The sequence below is a fragment of the Maniola hyperantus genome, chromosome 15, assembly GCF_902806685.2.
Source record: "Maniola hyperantus chromosome 15, iAphHyp1.2, whole genome shotgun sequence".
Taxonomy (NCBI): domain Eukaryota; kingdom Metazoa; phylum Arthropoda; class Insecta; order Lepidoptera; family Nymphalidae; genus Maniola; species Maniola hyperantus.
Window position 1 is genome coordinate 5,469,768 of NC_048550.1, and position 24,301 is coordinate 5,494,068.

At 37.6% G+C, this 24,301-nt stretch overlaps 2 protein-coding genes across 2 annotated transcripts; one reads left to right on the forward strand and one right to left on the reverse strand.

Moving 5' to 3' along the window:
* Positions 1-930: 930 nt before the first annotated feature.
* LOC117989165 (translocon-associated protein subunit gamma) lies at positions 931-3,449 on the forward strand. Its single transcript, XM_034976481.2, has 4 exons — positions 931-1,211; positions 1,512-1,731; positions 2,039-2,170; positions 2,881-3,449. Exons 1-4 carry the CDS (start codon positions 1,079-1,081, stop codon positions 2,945-2,947), a joined length of 552 nt encoding a protein of 183 aa, XP_034832372.1. The 5' UTR covers positions 931-1,078; the 3' UTR covers positions 2,948-3,449.
* On the reverse strand, positions 3,445-24,301 carry LOC117989027 (extracellular calcium-sensing receptor). The gene is given in 11 exon segments (XM_034976329.2): positions 3,445-5,649; positions 6,443-6,571; positions 6,664-6,682; positions 6,684-6,812; positions 6,814-7,037; positions 7,040-7,079; positions 7,081-7,380; positions 7,382-7,653; positions 7,656-7,896; positions 7,899-8,065; positions 24,169-24,301. Coding segments are annotated over 10 exon segments (1,569 nt in total). The 5' UTR covers positions 7,995-8,065; positions 24,169-24,301; the 3' UTR covers positions 3,445-5,530.

Here is a 24,301-nt window from a genome sequence, read left to right on the forward strand (position 1 = left end):
AAATTTAAAAATTCAAATTCTTTGACAAATTTGACAAATGAACTGACAACTAACTGACATTATTTTTTCTATATTATATCGTGTTGTCTATTTCCAATGGCCGATCCACATGTTTGCGACATAGAATAAACAACAAACACTGGCAAGCATGTGGACAATGTTTCCATGCTTGCCAACATAATATGTGTATGTTGCCAAGTTATACTATGGTTGCCAATCTCAGTTTCCGACATGTTGCCAACACTTGCGAGCGCTTGTCCTGATTGGCTTCCAGTCCAGTCAAGCAAAATAAAAATATAAAAAGTGTTGTGGTGCAAGTACTTTGTGGTGTTTGCCGATGTCTGTCATAGATGTATACCTACAGTCTACAGATATGTAGGTAACTGATATGTAACCGCAAATTGCTAATGCGTGTGGCCGCCATTTTAGTGACGTCAGCACTATACTGAAATTTCGAGCTGATGCGTAGACTGAGTAAAAAATCTAGACAAAGGAACTTTAGCTTTTTCATTCAAACTAAAAAGAGAGGTACTTATGTTCAAAGAATTTGCAAGTACTACTACGTAGTACACCTTATGTTACTTGAGTCAACATAACCTCACTTCACGTTGTTTGTCAAGATCTCACGTACAAAATACATCTTGACATACAAAAAAGTGGCCACGGTGACATGCACAAAACCTGATCACTCGTCACGTTCTAACCAGAGCTTAAATGCATTTAGCTATCTCGCTCTTACAGTAAGCGTCACAACAGGGCTATTTCTTGCTGTTGTTGTTTGCGGCAAGCGTCTGGAGAACTATAAGATAGGGCTATTTAGTCCACTGATTTAGTCTGGCGTATTTGACCATAGATAGTCATAATTACCATTACCTACTCTATGTATTTGACACGTAAGTTAAAACGTCAAGTGACATGTAAGCCAAATGTCATTGACGTCCGAGATTTTTGAATTTTCTCTTCCACTTTACGCCGTAGGTTGTACACGTTTCACACGCCAGTTTGAATTATTTACTTTCTCCAGTGGTTTAGTGCAACCACACTTGATAATAACACTAGCCATTATCAAAATAACATAATGTCCGGGAAAGGAAACAAAGCATTCACCAAAGAAGAGGAGTTGCTTCTTCAGGACTTCAGCAGAAATGTTTCAACAAAATCTTCAGCTTTGTTTTATGGAAATGCATTTATCGTGTCCGCGATTCCCATATGTAAGTTTCTGTTAATATTTCTAAGGTCTATACTCAATTCCATTATAAGTTTCATACACCACAATTTACGTAACAGTGAAATTCACTTATTCCACCGTGAAAGTATATTATTAACTAGCTGATCCGTCTCACTTCGCCCTACGTTATTATGAAAACCTACATTCAAAATCTTTAGATTCTAGAACCTGTGGTTTTAGCTGTATGTAGATATTTAAGTCTGTCAGTTTATCCCTATTTATAAATGAAAGGTTTATCAATACTAATAGGTTTATACTTAATTAATATCATATGATTTTTCAGGGTTATTTTGGAGGGTCCATGCTTTAGAAGTAAGCACATCATTGGCTTGGTTTGCATTAATCACAACAGCCAGTACATGGCTTCTGGCTTTGGCATACCGCAATACAAAGTTTCAGCTGAAGCATCGCGTTGCTGTGCGTCGGGAAGATGCTGTCGCCCGTGAAATGGCTAGAAAATTGGCTGATGAGAAGAAAATGAGCAGAAAAGAGAAGGATGAGAGGTACCTAGCTCTTACACATTACATATTATAACAGTGCTGTGTGGTGACAGCAGATCAGATTACAGTTGTCGTAAATAAAAAATACAGGAAATCGTAATAAGCTGGGAGAGGTCACTAGATTACATTATTTATAATTACTACATTTTGAAAAGTTTTTATTGATTAATTAATTATTTTACAGAGATCCCATCACAATAATGATTATTATTAACATAATATAAAGTAGCACATTTCTTTCCTCTACAGTCTACAGTATTTCAAATTAACAAATTGAACCTAAATCTATACTCTGTTATCATATTTTCAGGATTCTATGGAAGAAAAATGAGGTAGCCGACTATGAAGCCACTACATTCTCAATTTTCTACAACAATGCTCTGTTCCTAACAATTGTGATTCTGAGCAGCTTCTACTTACTGCGCTCCTTCACACCCACTGTGTATCCTTTTACTATAGTGCATTATGCAAATAACTTCCTGGATGTATTGGTTAGTAGTAAAATTAATAAATCAATCTTATCTTTTATCCTGGAAAATCAAAGTTCCCACAGGATTTTTAGAAACCTAAATCTAAGTCAAAAGCATTTATTTGCAACCTGGAGATCTATTTTATTGATGTTATAAACAATTTTGTCAAATTTTGGTTGTAACTTGTAAGTATAGTTACAAAAATTACACAATATGACTATTGAACTTATTTTAGTAATTCTGTCTTTTCAGAATAACTACTATTTTATCCAGATGTAACATAGGTTACATATTATGTATATTATATCAATTTTCACCCCAGTGAAGCCAGCTGGATCAGCTAGTTTTTAGGGTTCTGTATGTCCAGAGAATACAATGAAACCTTACACAATCACTTTGCTGTTTGTCTGTTGTGTCTGTCAAGATCCGTCAAGGAAATCAAAACCTACAAGGTACTTCCAGTTGACTATGAATTATGAAATTTGGCAGGTAGCAATGTCTTATAGCACAAGTATATAAAGAAAAATCCGTAAACCATGAATTTGTGGTTACATCACAAAAAACATCAAAAAAATTGAAAAATGTTATCTCTTGTACAATGGTATAGAACTCTTCGTGTGCAAGTCCGACTTGCAGTTGACCAGTTTTTTATAAAATGATATTATCCTGAACAGCTTCACAGTAACTACATAGTATCCCTGTCTGTTGCGTCGGGTTTGCTGGCTCTCCTGTCTACAGGCTCCAAGTGAAAAGACTTAGTGTGGTTGTGAAGTGAATGTGAAATTTTTGTACCAGACTCATTGATGTAAAATAGAAACAAGATCCCTACATTTATAAAATAAAGTAGGTAACATACTTACTATATTCCGACTGTGACGTCACATGGATTGAAGTTGTAATGTACCTATTTCACTAAGAAAACACTGTTGTTTACCAATCTATGTGACTTCATGACAGCTCATGAACCAAAAAATTAAGTCCCAATAGGCCAAATTTCATTGTCCTTTAAGAGGAGATCAAACTAATTCAATCCATAGGTTTCTTTTTTCTTACCATTAGTCATACCTAAAAAGAAACTTAATTTTTTAAGTATTTTTGTAAAAGCCTTACAGGATTTTTCAAGATTAACATGTTTTGGGAGTAGGTATTTTATATCAGGGTGTGTTTTGTACTCAGATTTTAAATTATTTTGTTTGCAATTTCTGTTTGAAAAAATAAAATAAGGGTAAGAAATAAAATAATAAGCTTAGACAGTCTTCATTTTTATTTACATTCTTCCAGAAATATAAACTTAACTAATTTACATCTAAAATTACTTAGATACTAGTTATTTCTTAAAAAGAAATGTCATGTTACTTGGGGTGGGTCTCATATAATTAAATCACATAATTTAGTATCAAAATGTAAAATAATTTATAAAATATTTTATATCTCCTGATTTCTCAAACAAACCATATTTTACAATAGTAGTAGATAAATAAAAATATATACTTAGATTGTTTAATTTTATTGTAGCTGCAATTTTAATGAAACAATTTTAAATGATACAGCATACATTCATTGTTATCTGCAGACAATATTAAAATATTAATTAATATAATATGATACAGTATAGAATAACATAAATAGAATTAAGAATAATAGCCCGGCGTTACAATGCGGCTCGCGCGCCGGTATTGTATGTTGATGGTATTTACTATCAGAAATATTCTCGCAAGTTCCAACAACAACTGTACAAAGTTCCATTGTGATCGATTGAATGGTATATATGGGAAATAAGGGACAATTAAAGATACATACAATATTATGTTTAGACGTTCATATTGTACCTATTGTAAGCTTTTTCATGCCATGCATTGGTAAGGACATTGATTTTATGAACAATTGCATAGTTGATTAGGCTAGTTTCTTTTGTAATGGACTAAAGATTATAAAAGTTTTGTGGGTAATTTGATAGTACGGATTTACTAATAGTAATTAATATTCTAAGGGTCAAATCAAAGCATATTGAGTCGAAACGACTTGTCTTTTTACTTCTAAGTAGGTATAAGTTATATTTTCGCCATATTAGATTTGTCATGATGTCACGAAGCCTATGACATGCGGAATAGTAAGGCAAACGACATTTCATTTATCAAAACCTGTGAACTGATGTAAAACACTTAATGCACACAAACTAATAGACACATCATTCTTCATAGAGATAAAATTCAAATTCCTTTTAGTCGTGTAAAAAGACGTATCCTTTCGACATTGCTTTAATTTGTCATAACGCCCAGTAGCACACCACCACCGCTGCAAAGCAGCGAAGACGCGCGAGTTCCGCCATGACGTCAGTAGTATGACTAGCGAAACTACTGAAGTTCCGCCGTGACTTGTATTGTATGAATTGCGAAATAGCAGCGTAATTGCTTGATCTAAAAAAAATTGAGCGAGAGAAATCACATGGGAAAGGGATCGAGACTCCTAGCCATCTCTTTCCCACACGATTTCGGCGAAGTAGATCCGCAAGAATTTTGTGAAACGGCTACTCGTTCCGCATACCAAAACTGATTCACTTGGAATATAGTTGGAAGAATATCTGTTAGAACAGGCAGTTAGCTGCTGTTTCGCATTCCACACACGCCATGGCGGAACTTTAGCGGTTCCAGGGCGGAGACGTGCTACAGGCGTGAGTCTTGACCCTAAAGAAATAACCCTTACGTAGCCCGTAACACACCTCCGCTGCGAAACCATAACAGCGGAACCGCAGTAATTTCGCCATATGTAGTAGAAGCGGAACACTAGCGATACTGCCTGTTCAAACGCATAGATTTGACTATAATTCTATCTCTTTCCACGCGCGGTTTCATCAATCTGCTCCGACGCTAGCCAGTAGCCACACTTCCGCGCTCCGGCGACCATTTTGTTGATCTGCCGCGGTGTTTTCGCACGTGTTTGTGGAAGTCGACAAAAATAAAAGTGAAACTAGTACATAATTTTCATAAAATGGATGTGATTCCACAGAAAAAGTTAATTCAAGAAGTCAGAAATAGACCTATTCTCTGTCTATTCAAACTACACTTGATCGCAGCGGTTTCGCTACTCCTATTTCGCAGCGGAGGTGTGTTACGAGCGTAGACCGAAACTCAAAATCGCGACGCCTCATTGACATAGACTGGACACTGCAAAAACTTGCGACTTGAAATAGCACAACGCGCGGGTCCTATGTCTTGCGAATTGTCATCGCTGTTCCGAGTTTTGGCCCTATGTTATAGACGAGTGTTTGTGGTGACTAGCGGTTGCACTGTCAAATCTCACTGTTCTTGCTGGAACGCTGGTTTGCCAGGGGCTCAGTACATCATGCCGACGTGCAACGGCTCTGTACGCTGGAAGTAGACGTTGGGGTTGCTGCTGAAGGTGGGCTCCACGCTCGTATACACGTTGCCCTCCTCTGGACGCATCATCACGCCTGTGGACGAAATGCCTGTCAGTCTTTACTAAACTCAGGTCAGTTAGAACCTTTTACGTTTAAATATTGTACTTAACTAGATGATGCCCGCGACTTTGACCGCGTGGATTTAGGTTTTTTAAAAATCCCGTGGGTACTCTTTGCTTTTTAGGAATAAAAGTTGCCTATGTCAGTTACCGGGACGCAAGCTGTATAAAATTTAATAGATATAAATTGATTTAACGTATGGGCCTTTAAGAATTCCGTGGGGATTCTTGATTTTCCGTGTAGCCTGTGGTCCGTCGCCGGGATGTAAGCTAACTCTGTACCAAAATTCATCAAAGTCGGTTAAACTGTTGGGCCGCGAAAAGCTAGCAGACAGACAGGCAGACATACTTTCGCATTTATAATATTGTATGGATAGGAAATAGCTAAACTAAAATAAATTGACAGGTGTAAAACCGTGCTATCTTTTTATAATGCTCTTGCGGATCGATTTAGTTTCAACCGAATTTAGTTGTATTTTTTTCTAATGCTTAGAGAGCTAACAGCCTGAAAGCTCGTAGGTTTTGAGGGAGGTGTTTATTTATTTGGTTGTTCTGCGTTACTTGGGTAGATACAGTGATGGTAGATTTGACAAACTTAACTTGCCATCTGGTTCATGGTTGATTCACAATTTTACAAACCTAAAAATAAACTTAGGTATCTAATTTTCCAAACTACAGGTGTTAACTTGTATGCCTTTATAATATCTACATGATTACAATTTACAATTATAGGTCCATAATAACTATTTTGGAAGGTGCAGTGTTACCTGGCGGTAGAAGATAGTGATAGGGCGGATAGTTGTAGTGGTATTGCGTTAAGGGGTGCAGGGGGTAGTGCGGCGGACACAGAGAGCGTGAGTACAGTTGAGAGCCGGCGAACATGCCTCCATACAGATCTGCAAAAGTAACATCGTGGACTGCGGTTAAATCCCAGTGCGTTTAAAGCGCTAGTTCTCACTTAATAGCGCGTTTTAGATACTTAACTAACCGGCTGGCTGAGCGGGGGGGCTCCTTGCGGTCGAGCGCCGTCGGCGGCGCCGGCGCGGGCGCTGCGGCCGTCACCATCCCGTTCTTGACTGGTTTAAAGTGGAAGAAAGAAGGCGAGTAGCCGGAACCTCCCACGCCTATCGAGCTGAGGTCCTTCCTCTCGGTCCGCATCCCAGCGACCCTCGCGACCTAGCGCGGCCAGGCGTCGGCCTTTAGGCGCAAACATCAGTGCAAATACTACGGCGCATGTGCCCAACAATCCAGCGGCTACACATGCTTCACGATGTTGCTCGGGCGCGCCGAGGGCTGCTGACACCCAACAGATCCACACGGCGGCAGTCGCGCCGCCTGCTCCCGCAATGTGCGTGGCTTCTCGTAGTTGTCGCGTATCCCGCGCGACCGCAACGCCACACCGCAGAACCACTGCGATTAAAAACGCTGCGTAGCATAACGAAAGCAGCAAGTCCGAGAGAGGGGAGTCGCATCGCGAGGCACCGACAGCAACCCGCGGCGGCGAGCCGCCTAACCACTGCGCCCCGATGGCCCATTGTATCATCACTGCGAAAAACAGTAGCAGTCCTTGATACGCTGCCGGCAAGTACACACCAACCGTCCAACTTAACAGAAAAACACATTTCACTAGTAGTGATGCGAACACAATCACATAGGCAACTCCCGTTCCGAAGCGCACAGCGCCACACGTGAACGAAGTTGGCGCAGGCCGTAAATAGAGCTGCGGTTGCCGCGCACGTGAACAATCCGAATAACAAGCACTGTCCGAGAAGAAGATGTCGTTGACTCGGCGCCTTGCGACTCGCTCCCCAAACAATGAAGCCTTCGAAACCTCCTATAACTATCATGCTTACGCAAGCTAAAGCTAATATCGGCACTGCCCAAGATTCTGGCCTTAGTATCCTTAACATTGGCGTAATTATTTGAGGACGGGTCGTATTCCGTCGGTCGAGATGTCGATGCGGTAAACTACGCGAGATGTCGACGAAGGCGTCGGCGCAGACGACGGCCTCTCTGGTATCACGAAGAATTCTGTGCTCATTTCGAGTCGATGAGCTTCAGTGCGCGTAGGGCGCCGGGGCTGTGGTAAAATCTCTTTCTGTTCCTCATCGTTATGGTGGAGTTGATCGTCATAATCTTGTTCGTACGGATCCTCATCTTCGCTCTCGATGTAATGCCGCGCGGAAGGCGCGTGGCGCGGCGAGTACGGGATCGGGCACCGCGCGGCGCGAGGCGGTCGCCGAAACGCGCCGCGCCGGCGTCGCCAAGGGCGGCCAGCGCGGCCGTCACGAGCAGGGCGCGCACCGCCACGGCCGCCATCGGGCCGGGCCGGGCCGGGCCTCAGCTGCCGGGTCTTCGGCGCAGACACATCCGCACTCCCCGCCGTATCTCTGGAAATGATAAGCTATATAGTGTGTTATCTATGATGATAAGCGTGCCGTCAGTCAGGCGCCTAAGGTGGCCGCTACGAGTCGCGACGTCCCGACTCTGCGATAACCAAACAAAGAATCTCCCGGCTAAACCGGTTCACTGATCGCCTTGCACCTCCAGGCACCCTAACTTTGCCGATTTGGTATCTTTGTTTTGTTTTTGTTACAAGTCCAGAATAAAATGTTCATTTCATTTTCTTTTATGGGATTGGAATAACCTAACCTAACCAAAATCTACGGTCTGCCTGGGTTAATGTTTACTTTGAAACCTTAACGATTTTAGAGATTTTTTTAAATAATTAGAAACAATCTTAATAAAAATACTTCAGGTATTATCTCAGTAGGTAGTTATTATACCCCAACTACTAGAAAATTAAATCTGTCTCGAGTCGTAAAAATATCCAAGTATGCGAATAATAAACATACCATTGACCTGCGAAATGCGAATACGAGTCTATTTACATTGGAGTAGTTTCATATAGGTAGGTAGGTATAAGTACTAGGTAGACACGAAGAAAAAATAGTGCCTGCACGTATCCGAGCCACAGGACGTTGGTTGGTCGGACAGGGCAACGAACGTATTAATTCTCATCCCCAAGGGACACAGCCGGTGCCATTGACTTACCTACGCCTGGCAACAACCTTTCCAGTTTACTGGAAACTTATTTTTCCTCCTCGAGCGGTTATCCGTCAGAACGCGCGAAATAAAAATAAATAACTGGTATACCTTAGTAGTAACGACTATCTGGAAACCAGAATGAAATGTCATAGAGGAAACGGTTAGGTATAGATATTACGTTGTGTACCTACGTACTAATGATAATAAAGGAATTAGGATTAATTGTAGGACTAAAATAACTTCCCTGCGATGCTTATAACAGCTATCGTTGATGAAGTGTTTACCTATTTTATTTCTTATAAGTGGGTAGGTATACGTACTTTTTATTTCTAATACTTATGAATAAATTAGGTAGGTATAGTAATTTTAATGTTATAAAATCAACCTAAATGCAGTACCTACCTACAAGGAAATTTCAATATTCACATAATATACCTAATGTCGGTTTCGGCATATTATTCCAACTAAGCTTTCTTGCTGTAAACAATACTTAGGTAGGTACATAGGTACTTAGTCTGAATTTTAAACAAAGGCTTTTAATTTATTCCACGTAATGTAAAGGAAACGTACCTACTTAGCGTTCTCACAATTCAGCGGTATCCCGATTAGTTAAAAGATCAGCGTACACCGCAAATTGTGATAAGCCTAAAATATGCATCGGTGCCTTACAAGGAAGTCTCTATTTCAGGCGCGAGATTACGCAGACAGCACCGCGCACCGGATCGTGACTTTAGACTTCTTATCCGAATCAAACTACGTACACTGGCGTATTGTAGACAGATTTGGCGCTAAAGTAACGGTGTGGACTGGTGCTTGGACCTCTGAGGTCTCGGCTCGGGGCACTCGATCTGCGGGAATGATCGCCGCAACGGTATCGAGTCGTGTTATCTAGATAATAAATCATAGCCAAATCTTCGGTTACAATGAGGCGCCTGTGTAATTTTATGTTAAGTTGCTATTGTTCTAACTTCTAACAAGCCTTGTATTGTGGTCTATACTCCATACCTATATGTGTATGCTTCAAAATCAGATATTTTGTCGTTTAACAGCCGACATGAACCTGTCTTAATAATACCTAATTAATTTAATATGATTTTGATAATACGATTTATGAATTACTAGATGATGTCCAAGACTTCGTCCGCGTGGAGTTACTAGATCAATTAGTGAGGTGAGGATGGGTGAAAGGGCTTTATTTACACATTTTATAACAACAGATTTTCGAACGAAGTCTCTAACTAGCACAGTTTTAATAAAATCTGCAATAAATCTTTATAAACAAGCTTAGTTTTGTCTCCTCAAATAAAAAGAATTTGTTTTAATTTTGCCAGGATTAATTTTACCAAACGTTTCTTTTCAAACTACGGAATCCTCGGCGGGCGAAACAGACTCTTAATTAGCCGGTTTTCTTTTGTGTTATCTTCAACTCGTTATATTCAATCTAAGACGTCTATATAATATTGACCAACCGTACCTAATTATTTTTTAAATTAAGCCACGCTTGGCTCTCGTTTAGTAAAAGAAAATTCTATTAAGATTTTACAACTTCTTACCGTCTTTATGACACAACAGTAATAAAATAGCTACAGAAAACATAGGAAGCAATATAACGTGTAAAATATGTCCAAGCACGTTTCTATTCAGTACCTAATGTCACAAACAAAAGATGCGTTTCATTGCATTAGAATACCAAGAGTATTACATAGTCGGGTACTTGGTCGGGTACCTAGGTATATCTATAGACAGGCGATCTTTCATCTATTGTTGGGAAGCTGTAGGCGGAAATGTATCTACCTATTTGTTGTAGATAGATTGTATCTAGAATCTATTAGACATGCTTATTTTTAGATTGCAATCAATTCCAATGTAATTTTTTACCCCTACTAGGTATATGTATGTATCTAACTGTCTGACAGTCTATGTATGTTTATCAGTTCATCGGTTCCCTCATATTTGCTAAAGCACCTACCTACTTACTTATCATCATCATCATTAACCGATAGACCGATATCCCTAAGCGGGTTAAATGGGAATGGAAGTTTGTAAGAAAGTCCGAGTTTTTTTTGTTTTAAATAAAAATGGCGAGCAAACGAGCAAACGAGCTTAGCCTGGTGTTAAGTTATTACTGTCGCCCATGAACATTTGCAGTACCAGAGGAACCACCAATGCGTTGCCGGCCTTTCAGGAACTTGATGGTCCGCCCCTTGAATAACCCCATGTTGTAATGTGATTTTTTAAGTTCGTTCGGTTAAAAATAATAAAAAATACGTGTTTCACGATTGTTTCAAAAGTTTCTTTCTAAGTCCGTCATTTTTCAAGTTATTTGTATGAAAATTGGTATTTCGGTCACAATGATATGACACCAAAATTGGTCGCTAGACATTATGTACCTAATATCTATCTATATCTACCGTTCCGTACCGTAGTATCGATAGGATATCTACGTGAATGAAGAGAAGAGTCACAGTGGAAAGTCAAAGTTTTCCATCAAAACGCGTATCACATGACAATGAGTCCCAAGGAAACAGAGCGTTGTCATGTGCGGCCGCGCGTTGTAAAAGTAACAGCGCACATACTCTGGGTGAAACTCGGCTGAACTGATTGCAACTGCTATGTCACATTCCGCACTTACGAACAATTATTTAACTCGATATTTCACTTGCATCATCTTATCTTTGTTTGGTTAAGCATCATCTATAACTTGTAATCAGACAATCTAGGTATTAACTTCCCAATGATCAAGGAGTGAGTATTCGAGTGAGTATTCGGCTCAGCTACGAAATATCACAGAGTAGGTAAGGATGTGGATTGTACTCATACCATTTTTAAATACTTCGCGTTGATCGATTGCAGTAAGTAGATAGTTATTAAATATTTCATCTAATTGTACCTATAAAAAAAAAGTCCTGACTCGTCAACTTCCAAACTGTTGGGCCTGGAAAGTTGAAATTTTGTACAGAGCTTGCATTAAAAATGTAGACAGGGTATAAGGCTGCATTTTTCAAAATACCCTCTTGATAGGAAATGAAGAGGATTTATATTTTCGCCGAGCTGAGCCACGAGTGGTCGATAGGAAGAAATATATCCCTTAACCTTTTTAGATAGGTACCTATATTCGGTGCAAATATGCAACATATCTATTTATTTCCTAAGTAGATATATTATGTCTAATATAGCACATACCGCTTTACATAATTATTTTTTAAATATATCAGAGGAATGTTAAAGCAGAAAATGTATCGCAAATAAATATTTATTACTTATCAGAAAACAATTGAGATACTTTATATAGCACGTGCAGATATCGACTTAATATAAAACACAAGTAGGTATGTATTACTATTTACTACATGTGTAAAAATGTATCGGCGAAAGTTAATGATCATCGATGTTTTCGTAAGCATCCAGCGATTCGTTGCGTTAATCCGATCATTTTATCTATTTCTTAATTAATTGCAATTATCGATGCGAAACGTACCTAATTATAGATGAAATATATTAATAAAAACTATTTGTAATAACATAATATCATATAACTATAGTCTGCGACAGGTTGATATGGCAATCGGGGTATGAGCCATCCTCCGATTACCATTTTAACCTGTCGCGTACCTACCTACTATAATTAAGTCATGACAGACATAGCTACACCACATCTTAAATGAAAGGTACAGAAATAGCTAACATCCTGGAGACGGACATAGGTTACCTTTAGTCCCGGAAATTCAAAGAGTTCCCACGGGATTTTTAAAACCCTAAATTCACGTCGAAGAAATCACGGGCATCATCTAATACAATATGTTTGTTCGTTACTTACGCCTTCGCGCAGCATTCATCTGATTGAGTTCAAACTTTGTTACAGTTTTATTGGGACTTGCGTGAAGGTTTTTGATAGACTACCTTTCAACCTACAATAGGTGGCGCGCGAGTCGCATAGCGAGCGATCAGTTAGTAAAAAGGAAACGAAAATAAAAAAATAGGTATATAATAATATGACCTCTGATAGCACAATTATACAGAAAGGCGTTAAAATAATTCTATATAAATTTATTTTATACTTAACTGTTATTATTACTCTTTTTACTTAACAAGGTGCTCAGATATAAGTTTTTACAAACATACACATCGGTAAAAAGCAGACATTATAATTTTCCGTTTTTTTTTCAATGCTAGAACAGGAAAGATAGTAGGTACCTACCTACGTTCAGAGTCTTCGACCTAGCCTGGCATGACGCTCATTTCAATTCTGTTACAGTTGAATGAAAATTGACTTGTGTGAGCCACTTTTAGATTGTAGGTGCTGATACAGCTTCGCTTATGACTTGAGTATGATTGTAGATTTTAAGCATTACTCCCGAAGCAGGTATTTCATCATCATCAACCGATAGATGTCCACTGCACATATGTCTCTTGTAGGGACTTCCGCCACGGTCTTGCGCCGCCTGAATCCAACGGCTCCCTGCGACTTATCTGATGTCGTCCGTCCACCTAACTATTTAACCTAATTATTTAACTATTCTTTAACGATTAATTAAAATGACCTCTCAGATTAAGCTTGCGTAGGGGCACAGATCACAACACGTAGTAGGCTTATCAAGAGATATTTTAATCTTTAAAAATCCAACTGGAATATTCATTTGATTAGAATGCTTATTGCAACCACATAATCAAAATCAATGATCTAACTGAGTTCTAAACACTAAACCACAGAATATATAATAGTACTAAACTAAAAAAAGTCTCAGGACAAGACTACCAAAAAGTCAACACACCATCAATGTAAATAATGTTATCAATTAAAAAAATAAAGATGGCGTTCTAACTTATCGTATAAGTTAATCAGTTTAATGAAACTATGTTAAATAAAACGTGTAATTAATAACTTTTGTCATTTTCTACAAATTAAAAAAAATTCAAACACCCGTTTTCGGAAAATTTCTCGGTCAAACTAGGCGGATTTTCAAAAGCGGATAGTCGTGACTGCCATGTAAAGAATAGGTACTTACGTCCAGTGCCCGACTTACCAGGACCAGGGCTTACAAATCAGGAGTCTTCATAAGCTTTGAGTTTTAACCAATAAATCACATCCTCGAAGGCTGTATGTTGTATGGTATCTACCTATATTCTATCTATTTCAATGTTATAATTTTGCAATTAGCAATACCGGTTTTGAAAAGACAGATCAATACTTATAATAAAACTGTAACAGGTCAAATTCTGTACATTGAAGATATTTTGAAAATTTTTTTTCGAGGGCACTCTATAATCGATACTGAACCCAAAACTGTAATTTTTTTCATTTTTGTCTGTCTGTCTGTCTATCTGTCTGTCTGTCTGTCTGTATCACGGCCGCGCATCACGCTGAAACTACTGAATGGATTCCAATGAAACTTGGTACGATTTGAGGTCATACTATGAGGTCTAACATAGGATACTTTTTATCCCGAAATTCAGCATGGTTCCCTTAGGAGAGGGGTTGAAAGTTAAAATGTATACTGAGCTGTAATTCATTAATGCGTAGTCCGATTTCATTCATTCTTTTTTTGTTAGAAAGGGGATATTTTAAAGATTGTTCTGTAAATATTTTAAAGTCATCAGTTTTGTAGTTCAGAAATAATAGACATAATAACCCTCAGTTTATGGTCCAAATAGCTTGAAACTCGGAATATGCAGAAACCTTTGAACGTATGGCTCATCTTAAGCTGGCGTTCCCACTTTATCGTATAGGCTTAATGGATAGACCTGTTGTGAAAATTAGACCATTCCAAAGGAGACAGTTAATATTGCATACTGCAGGGTTAATTTTCCCCACAAAGCAAACAAAGCTTAGAGCAGAACTGTTCTATAAGTAGGTACTTATTAATACAATAAGTAGGTACTTATTAATACAATATTAATTTTCATGGTATCTATGCAGTGCTCATAATATGCAATGTAAACTGGTGTCTGCTAGCATCCATTCGCGGGGACGGGAGTGGAGAAGGCGGCGCAAGGGGAAAGAAACATCTATAGGATAGGTAGCCGCGCGGCGCAGTCGCACGGTCGGCGCCCTACGCAACTGACGTGTCCAAATTACCTTTAAATTTAATGCTAAGTGGCAAGTTTCCGCGCGGCTCAGACGCGCGGTTGGCTCCCTACGCAGTGTTTCCATGTACACGGTAATTACCGTAGATGCACCGTAATTCAGCCCTAATCTACCGTCAAGGTAATATGGCCATTACCTTGACCGTGTCACCGTTATACAAAATCACGTTAAAAATTCATAATATACTGCGTAATAGTAGTATTTCGTCCTTATTCAAGCAATTAGGAAAGAGTAAAATGTAAAACTAATGAGATTTAACAAAATATTAATATGAAATATGAATAAATCCGTATATGAAAAAGATATTGCTATGCTAGGAGAGTCAGATTCAGAATAATATTAATAGCTGATTAAAAAGCTAATTCGTGACGTTTTTTCTTTTAAAAATGACACGGTAATTTACACGGTATTCTTTTAGCTAATCCACCGTAATTTAATCTAGAAACACCGTAATTTTAACCCTTGAACACGGTAATTCTCAATTTACATATGGAAACACTGTCCCTACGTGACGCACGCATCCAAATTGAGCTTAAAAATTGAAATCTGATCTGAATATCTGGAATTTAAAATCGTATAAAAAGTTCTTTTCAGAACTATTTAGTTACTAATTAGGTCGGTACCTACTTGATTATTGTTCTTCTATAATATATATTATATATTATTAAGTAGGTACTTGGTTTCTTCTGTATTTTTAGGATTTTGTTTGGTTATAGCATAGGTTTATGCAGGCGTTTTTTGTGGTACATACTACAAACTATCTTCTATAAATATTAAGTGCTTGATTTTTTGGATTGCAATTTTTTGGATTTTGTTAAGATATGGCATGGATATGGCAAAGGTACATGCAAGCGTTTTTTCCTCCTATTTCTTCCTATAAGGGTTCCTTGTGAGGTACGGAACCCTAAAAACTGAAAAAGATTCGTAGGTCAAAGTACACAATATTGCTTCATCAATCGGGTGGTGGAGCAAGATGATGCAACTAATTACCCGATAGAATTTTTGAATTCGTTGTCAGCTCCTGGGCTGCCCTTGCACACCATAAATTTAAAAGTTGGAGTGCCAATCATTCTGTTGCGTAATTTAAGTCCGCCGAAATTATGCAACGGAACTCGGCTAAGGGTAGTCCGATTGCAACAAAATATTATTGAAGCGGAAATTTTAACTGGGTGTGGTGCTGGGGAACAAGTTTTTATTCCCCGGATACCACTTATCCCCAATAATTTTTCATTCCGTTTCAAGCGCGTGCAGTTTCCTGTGAGTCTATGTTTTGCGATGACGATCAACAAGGCGCAAGGCCAAACGTTGCGCACCGCAGGCGTAGACCTCACCACGAGCTGCTTCAGCCACGGACAGCTCTATGTGGCTCTGTCCAGGGTGAGTAGCGCTGCTAATATGTTCGTATATTGTTGCGACGGCGTTACACATAACGTAGTATACAGGGAAGCTTTGTAAATATAGGTAACACCGTCACAAAATATGGACATAAATTAGTGAAACTGCATGATAACCCTATCAGGAAAGGGAATACTTTACCATGAAGCCTACCCTGAAATCACGAAAAATAATCAACTATTCCATACTAAGAGTTCATTGACGCGCGGAGAAAGTATATGAACCAACTGATTTTTTCGTTAACTCTCTTTCGTTCCTGATAACACTTAATTGATATTTTATTGTAATCTTACTTAAAATTATTATGGTTTTTATTCATGGGCATCTTAATGGGTACTTAAGGATATATCATCATTTCAGCCTGTGAACGTCCACTGCTAAACATGGGCCTTTTCCAAAGAGTGCCACAACACCAGGTCTTCAGTCATCCAGCGACTTTTCGCCACTCTCTTTATATCGTCAGCCCATCTTGCTTGAGGGCCATCACGCTCCCACCGAAACGTGGCCTGCCCACTGCCACTTCAATTTGCTGACGGTTTTGGCTATTGGGAACTTGATTTGACACCTATCCTTCAGATAAACTCTTAACATAGTCTTCTCCATAGCTTGCTGAGGCAATTTAAATTGGTAGATCAAGCCCTTTGTTAGTGGCAGGTGTCCGATCAGTTAATCCATACTATAACATTCATACTAATCTAATATTGTAAATGCGAAAGTGCGTCTGTCTGTTTTTACTGCCCATCTATTAAACCGAGTTTGTCAATATTTGGTACAGAGAAAGCTTATAGAAGGACATAGACTACTTTTTATTTCAGAAAATCGTAGTTTCCACTGGATTTCCCTAAAGAGCGCCACCACACCCGGTCCTCAGCCTTCCTCATCCAGCCACTTCCCGCCAGCCTCTTTATATCGTCGGTCCATCGTGCTGGAGGGCGTCCCACACTATGCTTGCCTACCTACGCGGTCTCCACTCAAGGACTTTCCGGCTCCAACGGCCATCACCTCTACGACAGGCATGACCTGCCTTCTTTTATCCCGGAAAATAATAGAGTTCCCATGGGCTTTTGAAAACCTACATCCACGCGGACGAAGTCGCGGGCATCAGCTAGTCATTAATAAAAAGAGAAACTTCCATAATTATTTCATTATGTAATGTAAAACGTTAATAATATGATTTATTATGACTATTATTATCCGACTAGTTTAAACTGTAAAACATGTTAATAGCGTGATTGGTGGGTTCCATATCGAAAAACTTAATAATGTGAAATCTCTTCCACTAAATAGGTACTTTCCCTACTTATCTATCAATACAGACTGACGAAATATGAGCCAGTTTTAACGTTTTAAGACTATCATTTCCGTGGACGTAGAATTCGTCTTTCTTCTTCTTCTTTTCGGGTTGTGCAAGTCCTTGATCCTGTCTCACATCGACCGTCCCTGATCGATTGTGATCGCCGTCCACTTTACTTGTAGTTGCCAGCCTGCCAGTTACCTGCAGCAGCACTTTTCTGACTGGAATTACAGTAGCTTCCTCAGGGTATACGATGTGTTTTCCTAGATGGATGCTGCGTTTATTTATTTTATCTATTTATTATTTATTTTTATATTTTATTAGAACGGCAGTGCCACTTACACTAACTAGATGATTAATAATAAATTTAAATACAAATAAAGGTACAAGAAACAAGACACAAAATACAATTTATGCATTCTCATTTTCGTTTAGAATTCGACTTATTGACGTACGGTCCATTTCAAACCGACTGTTTTTTATAATTTCACGGAGGTACGTTGTAATTGAATCGACTCATTTCCTAGTTAGCAATTGAGGTAACATAGAATTCGAGTTTCGACATGAAGGAAAAGGTTTTTGGTAATTTTATATGCCTCGTTAATTTTTTTAATCCATATCACCATAATGCTATGCATATTTTACACATACCAAGCATTAATTCATGACGAAATAAGCTCATAATAAGCTAATCAATAAGTATTTTGATTAAATGCAGCATATTTAAGCTAGCGCACGTTTACACAGGCCGCATTGACTTCTTCAGTATTTTTTTATGGCAAAACACGTTTTTAATATTTTTTTATTGTATAATATAACCGCCCACAGAATTACTCTATTAGGTATTTGAGTTCTATAGGTCTCGTGCAACTCAATTTACGGGCTGTGTACAACATGCATTGAAAACCAGTCGTACCTACTTACAATAAAATAACCTAACCTAAAAACATGAAAAATATGCCTAAGCTTATAAATACTAAAAGAATATTATAATTAAATGAATACTAATTCAAAGTAATGAATAAGTTAAACTACTAAAATATTTAACCATTAGGTAGACTGAATTAGTAAAATCAAGTTAAAAATGCTATTTTCGAAAAGGTTATTCCTAAAGTTCCTTAGATTGGTAATCGCTTTTCATCCAAAACCTAGCCTTTTAGCCTTATTTTGTTTCCAGTTTAATAGAAAAAAATTGAGAAAAAAATATCCTTGTTGTTCAACTTTTATTTCGATACTTTTTAACACAAAACTAAAAGGGATTGTAAATAGATATAAATCATTAACACTTACCTACTTGCTAATGAAAACTATATGACTGGGAACTCTTGCCCTGCACGTCATTATGAGGAGCAGGGAAAGAAAATATTTTTTTATTACTATCTGATTCCCGCGACTTCATCCATGTGGATTTAGATTTTTAAAAATCTTGTGCGTACCTACTCTTAAATTTTCCTGGATAAAAAATAGATTACGTCCGTCCCTGGGATACAACATGGGATTGGATCTCTGTACCAAATGTCGACATAATCGGTTAAACGGATCGGCTGTGAAAAGCAGCAAGCAGTTAGATACACTTTCGCATTTTTAATATTAGCATGGTAGAGGTGGTTTAGCATTATTATAATATTTTTTAAATGTACTTTCTGCCTACTTACCTATTTTTTTTGCAAGCGGTCGTTCATTTCAAATTTAAAAATCCTACCTACTTAACAAAAAAAAAACAACCAGAAAAATGGAAAAATACGCCCCCTTTGGGCAATATTGTTAAAAAATTTGGGCTTAGGCATACTTCGGTCGTGCTTTCTTTATAATAGGTAGTACTTACAATTTTTTCTACATTCCAAATATCAAAAACTGCGCGTTCGCTTTGCTTGCATTTTATTAATTTGCGAGTAAGTACTTAGATTTCTACTTTCTAGACATAATTTATAACGTAGCACCTATTCTAAATTAAAAAAAAACTAACTGCGCTCGCGTTCTTTGTGCATTTATGATATTTTTTCTACTTTGTTGGTTCTAGTTAGATATAAATTCGTAATTTTAAATTAGGAAAAAATAGAAACGATTGCATTGAAACTAATTAAGTCAAAGTTGAAGCTACACTAAGTATATTAAATAAAATTCAGTTCGAAATGCACTACATCCAAACAAAAACATTATTTTCCGAAAATCTTTTCCGGTTAAGTAATAAAAAAATTAAAAGTAAATAAATCGCCCGGTCTAGAAAATATCATTCAATGGTCGCCTTTGCGAGTAAATAAGGTTGCGAAGGCAGTGCAAGTAACAAGGCGCGTTAAACTTTTATTGACCGTCATTACTTAAGTAGGAAGGTTCTAAATTACATGGCTTTGCAGTATTTCAGTCTATGGTCGAATTTAATCGAATCGGAGTAGATTATGTGCTTAACGTTTGTTATTAGGTACCTACAAGTTATTGTCTAATTCGTCTATTATGTACATGATATTGTGTCTAGTACAAAAAGCTGATAGTTTTCTTGAAACTCAAAGCTAGCCTTATCTAATTACTATACAAATGCCTGTGTAAGCTTTATTTTAAAAAAAGTACTTCAAAAATTAACGATTTAGTGAGCTAGAGTTGCTGATAGATAGTTTAGTTTATAAAAGGCTTCTTTTCAATTAGAGAATGGGAGAGCTTCGCGTTGTGTACGTAACTGATTTATTGGGTACCTACCTACCAAATCGATTCTACTGAGTCTGACGAGTCATTTTCACGATATTTTTGTATTTTACTTTAGGTAAAACTAAGTTCAATTAGCTGACAACAGGATTTGATATAATGTGGACTATCTAAGTTTAATATAATAATAAGTATAATAGCTACTAGATCAACGCAAATAAAGTGAGCGTCGTAAACCCTTTGATCTATCGTTGCATATTTATGTGTTGCGGCTTGACACCTATTTAAAGGTTCATTGCCTTGACCGTCGTTCACAATTTATGATGATAGACTTGCAATAAGGAAGTGTTTGCTGTTCGATTGTGTTGGTATTAAATGTGAATTACTTGCGAAATGGTTCAGTTGCTATAAATTGGGTAAGATAGTCTCTTTGAAGACTTCTAGCTATATTAACTAAGTACTTATAGCGCTACAGACTTTTGTGAGCCTTGGCCTGGTAAAGAATATTTCTCCACCGAACCCGGTTAGACCTGCTTCAACTTTCTCACCCCGGTCCTCAGGTCACTCACCACGCCGGCGTTTCACCTACCCTTGGATTTGTCACCGACTCTCAGGAAAGTGTCTAGTTTTTTTTTGTTATAATATAAGTACTCTCATCAACTCCACGGCGAGCTGTACATGTAGAGGCGATGTACGGTCTCTATCGACAACGTCACGCGTTACTGGTCCTGACTTCAAAAGACAACTATCAGATCTCAGTTTGAGACTTTGAGTATGTGTGATTAGCATCTGAACAAACAGCCAAGTCTTGTTAGATTTTGTGGCCCTGAAATTGTCTAAGTATTATAATAAATTGTCATGTGATTTTAATGTAGACCAGAATTAGAAAAAAACCTGTTTAAAAAACCAAAACATTTTCATTAAAACATGATTAAAACATATTTAAAACGGTTTGCTCAATAAAAACACGTTTTAACCATTTATTTAAAACCCATTAGAACCTTCCTCGCCCCAAGCCATCTGGACCGGACGTCGCGGGAGGCCTGCGCCACTGCAGAGTCCGCTGCCGCGAAGAAACGGGCTAAATATGCCCCTCTTCTGGGGAAATACCTCTTTGTTCCACTGGCGGTGGAGACGTTGGGTTGCTGAGGTGAGGAAGCGAAGGGTTTCGTGCTTGACATCGGCCGTCGTCTAAGGGAAAGAGGTTGCGATCCGCGCTCTGGGGCCTACCTGGTCAAAAGGTTGTCCATCGCCATTCAGCGTAGCAATAGTGCCAGCTTAATGGGCACCTTTGGCCCAGGGGCAACCAGGGGCGGACTTTTTGACGACGTTTAATTTTAAGTTGGTAAGGTTTATTCAAGTTTGTATGTTTTATTTTAATATTTTTAAGTACTTTTAATTTAGATTTAAGTTTATTTAATAGAATTGTGTTATTATTATTATGGATATGGATTAAAACTATCAAATTCATTTGCACACATTAGAACCTTTCGGATTTCGTCTAATTTCACTCTCACACCATTGAGCTATTGAGGCCTGATAATTTGTTTGTAGATATATCTATTTTCAAACTCTATTAGATTACGGTCTCTGCTAGCGGTTCTGCCTACAGCTAACAGCAAGTCATCAGTTACTGTCACAAACATTTATTCATAACGCTTTCTACGTTAAAGACATCAGTCTGTTACGATTTTAAGTAGGTAGTTACGCGTACCTTGGTAGAAAACATCTAAGAAATACTTATTTTCTAAATTTATTCTTGCAGATTTCAAATGATATTGTACTTTTGTCTAAAAAAATTAAGTAATTACAAAAAAGGTAATTACTTGACTATAGATTTGGCAACATTGCTCAATCAACCTTCAAATCAAGAACAAATTGTCCTCTTGTAGACAAGCGCGTTTCATCTTGGCTGCAACATTAGGCGTGATTATATCCATAGCGCTATAGGAAGTATAAAATATGCGAAAGTGTGTCTGTTTGACTGTGTGTTACCTTTTCACAGTCCATCCGTTTAACCGATTTTGACGGACATGTTTAATTGATTGAAGTGACTTTTAAATTTTTAATAATATTCATTATAATATGAAAAAACAAGTTGGTAAACATACCTACTCGTCAAATTGAGAACATCTCCTCTTTTTTCGATAGTCGGTTAAAATTATAATAATCTCACTATGAACATTTTGATATCTTCTTCTTATTGTGGTCTATCTGTTTATTACCTATGAATTTATTTCTAGGAATGAATATTTATTTTTAAAGACAGGAGAAACTCGTTAGGAAAAAGTTTGAGATACCTATCTCTTCGACAATTCGCTTACTTTTATGCAAAATATACGGCGCTATCGCTGGTTTTTGAATTCTAAACAATAATTCCATGTTTTCTATAAATAAAGATGAGCAATTTAGCAATGAAATACGATTATGTGATGAAGAGGCATTATGTAAACGAAAGTAAGGTTGTTTAACGACTTTGTTAGCCGCCGCGTCCATCCACCTCGAGATCTTATTTGTGAAGAAAATTAAAGAACGTTTATATTACGACTCGCATGTCCGGCATAGTAGATTACTTGATGATAATTTTTGTCCGCGTACGGCGTAAGTGTCGGTTTTTTTAAAAATTCCATGGGAATTCTTTGATTTTTCGGGATAATAATATATAGCTTATTTCTGTCTCCGGGATGTAAGCTATCTTTATACTAAGCAGATAATGCTCTCGGATTTTTCGGTGTGGTTTTAGGTTTTTGATTTTGATCAATAATTATCCGGGATAAATAGTATCCTGTTAAACAGATGGGCCTTCATAAGCTAGTAGCCAGACAGACACCTAAAAATTTATAATATCAGTTATTGATAAATTTAGACAGTAAAATCACATAAGTCTACTTAAGTTTAAAAATTTAATTTTGTTAGGTAAGTATTTAGACAAAGGGGACACGACCAATATCAATCACGCTAGGTAACTTAGGTCAGTATTTGGAAAATGATCCATGAGCCTAATGTAGGTACCTACGAATGTGAAATCATGATCCACTGAACTTTTGAACGAGTTAATTATTTCCATACTGAACTATATGACACGGAACAGAGATCTAGTATAGCGATCCAAGTAGCTACTTATCTTGATAATTATCGTGCGTGTAGCCTCTAAGGACCCTGGACGTTTCGAATCTAGACCCGCCCTTTTGCCGTTGAGCTATCTATTTATACACAGTGGCGTATTGGTTATAGATGCATAAAGACACTGCTTAACCAAGTAGAAATAGCTCTGATGCTCGTTTTTATCATGACAGTCAGTAAATAGGTGCCTCGCCTCCCCTAGCTATATGTAATAAGATTTTCCAGTTAACTATAGTGATATTTGTAATGATTACCCGTGAAATGATATTTTTACCCCATTTTAATTCGTGCCAGGGTAGAAATCATATTACACAATTAATATCAATCATCAGTTTTAAGACTCCGTGCAGATTTGAACATGGTACTATTTGTGAACTCTTCTTATGGTAGATATGTATCTACCATATTACTTACTTTTATAATATTACTTATTAATCAAGAATGATTTAAATAAGTAAGTAGGTACTTCAAATATACATTAAAACGTTACTGAATACTTACGCTTTTTAACTGTCTTTTGCTATTTAAGTAAGTGAAATTAATATAACAGCCATTTAGTATTAGGTATGTAGGTAGTAGGTACCATGGTAGAGACTAGACTACAAGTAAAGTTAATGAATGAAATGAACATATATCATTATTTAATTTAAACTCGACTTTTATTTTAAGAGCATTATAAGTATTTGTAAATTATGTATTTTACATAATATTTACTAAGAAAACATTTGCAACTTACTTACCTACTCAGTAATCTGTTGAGCATTGTCAAAGTTTCAGACTTTTGGCACGTGTTTTTCAGTTTAACCTACAGGTACAGGTATAACGTGTGCCTCAAAAAAGGAATTGATTTAATTAATTATCTACTTACTAAATTAAACTTAAGTATTAAAAAATTATATGAAAATACTTACACAATATTTTTCAGGAAAGCAGACACTCGTTTGCAAACACTTTAGTATCTAATGATTGGATGCATCACGGTTTTTTCATGTTATCATAGTCACAGCGCGTCGTGCCTCGGCGTTCGCGTGGCACCAGCTCCGG